The 3,209-nt window shown below is 50.2% G+C and overlaps 1 protein-coding gene across 1 annotated transcript; it reads right to left on the minus strand.

The window, feature by feature from the left end:
- Positions 1–299: 299 nt before the first annotated feature.
- Positions 300–2,530, minus strand: LOC138755095 (uncharacterized). Its single transcript, XM_069920385.1, has 2 exons — positions 2,158–2,530; positions 300–1,903 (listed from the first exon to the last, which is right to left on the minus strand). The coding sequence occupies exons 1-2, from the start codon at positions 2,209–2,211 to the stop codon at positions 1,184–1,186; spliced, it is 774 nt and encodes a 257-aa protein (XP_069776486.1). The 5' UTR covers positions 2,212–2,530; the 3' UTR covers positions 300–1,183.
- Between the last annotated feature and the right edge of the window lie 679 nt (positions 2,531–3,209).

Consider the following 3,209-nt stretch of genomic DNA (forward strand, 5'->3'; position numbering starts at 1 on the left):
CTGTCCTTTACTTATCTGGTGTCCCAGGTACACCACAGTCCTCTCAACGAACTGTAACTTGTTCCTGGACACTCGCAGACCCTTTTTCCCTAGATAGTTCAAGAATCTAATTGTATCTCCCCTCATTTCTTGTTCCTTGGGCCCTGATAACAGCAGATCATCCACATACTGCATCAATTGGGAGTCATTGGACCGTGGATAGTCCGCCAAGATCTGTTCTAGCATTTGTCCAAACAGGTTCGGAGATTCAGTGAACCCTTGGGGCAATATGGTCCACCGAAGCTGCCTCCGTTTACCTGTCCATGGATTCTCCCATTCAAACGCGAACATATCTCTACTTCCCTCTTCTAGTGGGCATGTCCAGAAGGCATCCTTCAGGTCAATAACACTAAACCACTCATGGTCCGGGAGAATCCGACTCATGATGGTATAGGGATTGGGCACCACCGGGTGGCGGGTCTGAACAATAGCATTCAAACTTCTCAGATCCTGAACTAGACGATAGGATCCATCCGGTTTCTTCACTGGGAGTATGGGGGTGTTATAGGGTGACATACATTCCTCCAATAGTCCGTCCCGTATCAGGGTCTCGATTACCGGCTGTAGCCCCTTCCTCCCTTCCAAAGAAACAGGATACTGACGTTTTCTTACCGGCTGATGACCTGGTATTAATGTGACATGTAAAGGTGGGATGTCCAGACCTCCTCGATTTCCCTTCTTATACCAGACTCTCTCGTCAATCTGCCGTTCGTCTTCCTCCTTCAGAACACAGAGGTGGACCCGCACTTCTCCGTCCTAAGAGGTTAAATCCGGCCGACGGTAACAACAAGAGGTCCTGTACCCCTTCTCTCCCTTCCAGCCTTACTGTCACTTGGGGAATTATCGATACAGTCCTGGGAGCCCCTTCTATCCCAGAAATTTTCAAATTGCTTTTTACAGGCTCGGTCCCAGTTGGCACAGTTATTACACTACTTCGTTCCGCTCCCGTGTCCACCATAAACACCACCTCTTCTTCCTGGGGACCAATTTTTAGTTTTACCAGGGGTTCCCCTTTATACTTGGTCCCCAACACCCGGAACCCCTGACCCCCCAATCTTCTTCCATGAGTTCGAGGGTCTGCACTTCCCTCCTATATCGGGGGCATTCCCTCTTGAAGTGTCCTTCCTCGTTCCAGTTATAGCACTTAGCGGGTCTCCTGGGTCTCCACTCTCTTGGATTTCTTGGGTTGCTTAAAGGGGGGGTTTTGTCTCCTTTCCTCTCTAGACCCGGCATTTACCTGCCAGATAGTCTGTACCATAATCTTCGTTGCCCTCTTTTGACCTTCCTCTTCCCTCCGCACATATACCCTTTGTGCCTTTTTTAACAGGTCGCTCAAGGGTTTTTCATTCCAGTCCTCCTCCTTTTCTAGTTTCTTCCTAATGTCCTGCCACGATTTGGACACAAATTCGATTCGAATAAGCTGTTCACCCATTGGTGTACTAGGGTCCACACCCGCATACTGTTGGACATTCTTTCTCACCCTCTCCAAGAAATCAGTAGGGGACTCATCTTTCCCCTGGTGGTTCCCAAATGCCTTGGTGAAATTGTGACCCTTTGGCACAGCCTCCCGTATCCCTTTAATCGTCCACTCTCTGTAGTGTCTCATATTTGTCAATCCCTCGGGTGTTCGTTTGTCCCACCTGGGTTCATTCAGGGGATATTTTTGTTCATGGGGTCTGGGGTCCCCAGGTTGTTCACGTTCCCACATAAGGAGGACAGCCTGTCGAATCATCTGCCTCTCCTGGGGTGAGAATAATGTTCCCATTATTGCATGCATCTCTTCCCAGGTATATGTGTTTGGTCCCAGGAACTGGTCGAACTGTTCGGCCAGTCCCATGGGATCTTCCAACAGATTTTTCATTTCCTTCTTAAATCCCCGCACCTCAGTACTGGTTAGGGGAACGTTTACGTATCCCGTTCCCCCTCCCGGTCCTCCCATAGGAACTTCCCTCAGGGGATTTAGGCTTATTGGAGCCTTCGATGGTCCTGGACCACTCTGGGATCCGGTCCAGGGTTGGTCCACCGGTGGAAGTCTAGGGTCCGACTCCCTTAGTTCAATGACTTCACTTAATTCATCCCTCCGTTTCCGGCCCCTTCCGGGACAATCAGATTAATCACCTTCTCCCTCCAGCAGCAAGTTTCCCTCGGGCGCCGTGGGCGCCTGGGGAACATAAGGAGGGGGGAGGTTGTCCAAAGGTTCCCACTTCTTTTCTCTCGCTACCCCGAATTTAAAACATTTTGTTAAGGATCCTGGCCAGGGAACCCAACAAAATGCATACGCTGACTCTTCTTGATTCACCTTTGGTCTCGAGTTTACATATATGTTTAATGCTTGTCTAACCCAATCCTCGTCGGATCCGAATTTCGGCCACCAGACCGAGGAACTTTAATAGGCTGTTTCGACCAAAGGAGACAATATTGAACCATCTTTCTCTTGTCTTTGTCTCGATATCGTCTACTATCCCAATTTTCAAACATTCTCCCCAAAGGGCTGTCCCGATCCCTCAGACGAGCCCTTAGACTTTGTTCCTCCCATTTTCCCGCCTAGATCCGTTTATCATGGCTGAGGACCCCCTTCGTTTTCGGGACCCTACTCCCTTTCGTCTCGTCGGAGGTACTATCCCTCCTTCGGTTCCCGCCGAGGTTTCCCTGGGGTCTATCCTAAGGTCCCACGACGGGGTCCTCACGCCACCCTCTTTACACCTTATTTATATTTTTACTCCGTCATGACTGTTACCTGGGTGGTCTCGTCCGTCAATCCCCACACCACAATCGTAAGTCGTCACTTACCGGTGTCTTCCTGGGGATTGAACCATCACCCCTCTCCTTTTTGTCTTGTTGTGTCACCTTGTCTGGATACCACTCGCTCAAGCCGCCCGAGGCGACGAGCAAGGGACTAGGAGCCGCTGAACTCAGCGGGGTGCACCACCTCCGACGTCCCCCTTTCTCGCCTCCCCCCACGGACGGAGTGTAGATCCCGGACGAGCCCCCAAATTGTCAGAAACACAAATTCTCACAAATGAGTCTCTTTAAGATCGGTGACACGACAAGCTTTATTCTCAAGTCTGCAGAGTTGGACTCAACCGGCTTCTTGCCAAGTCGAGCCCTGATACATACAGTGTATTGTTTTTTATACAATTTGCTTGTCCTTCGGCATCTCCACTACACTG

The sequence above is a fragment of the Narcine bancroftii genome, chromosome 2 (assembly GCF_036971445.1).
Source record: "Narcine bancroftii isolate sNarBan1 chromosome 2, sNarBan1.hap1, whole genome shotgun sequence".
NCBI classification, from domain to species: Eukaryota; Metazoa; Chordata; class Chondrichthyes; order Torpediniformes; family Narcinidae; genus Narcine; species Narcine bancroftii.

What these genes read in the sequence shown, in the direction of transcription:
- LOC138755095 (XM_069920385.1), bottom strand. Translation starts at nt 2,211, where the DNA reads ATGTTCCCCAGGCGCCCACGGCGCCCGAGGGAAACTTGCTGCTGGAGG. An exon ending in CTTGCTGCTGGAGGGAGAAG is followed by an intron (nt 1,904 to 2,157) that starts GTGATTAATCTG and finishes GGATTTAAGAAG; the next exon opens with GAAATGAAAAATCTGTTGGA.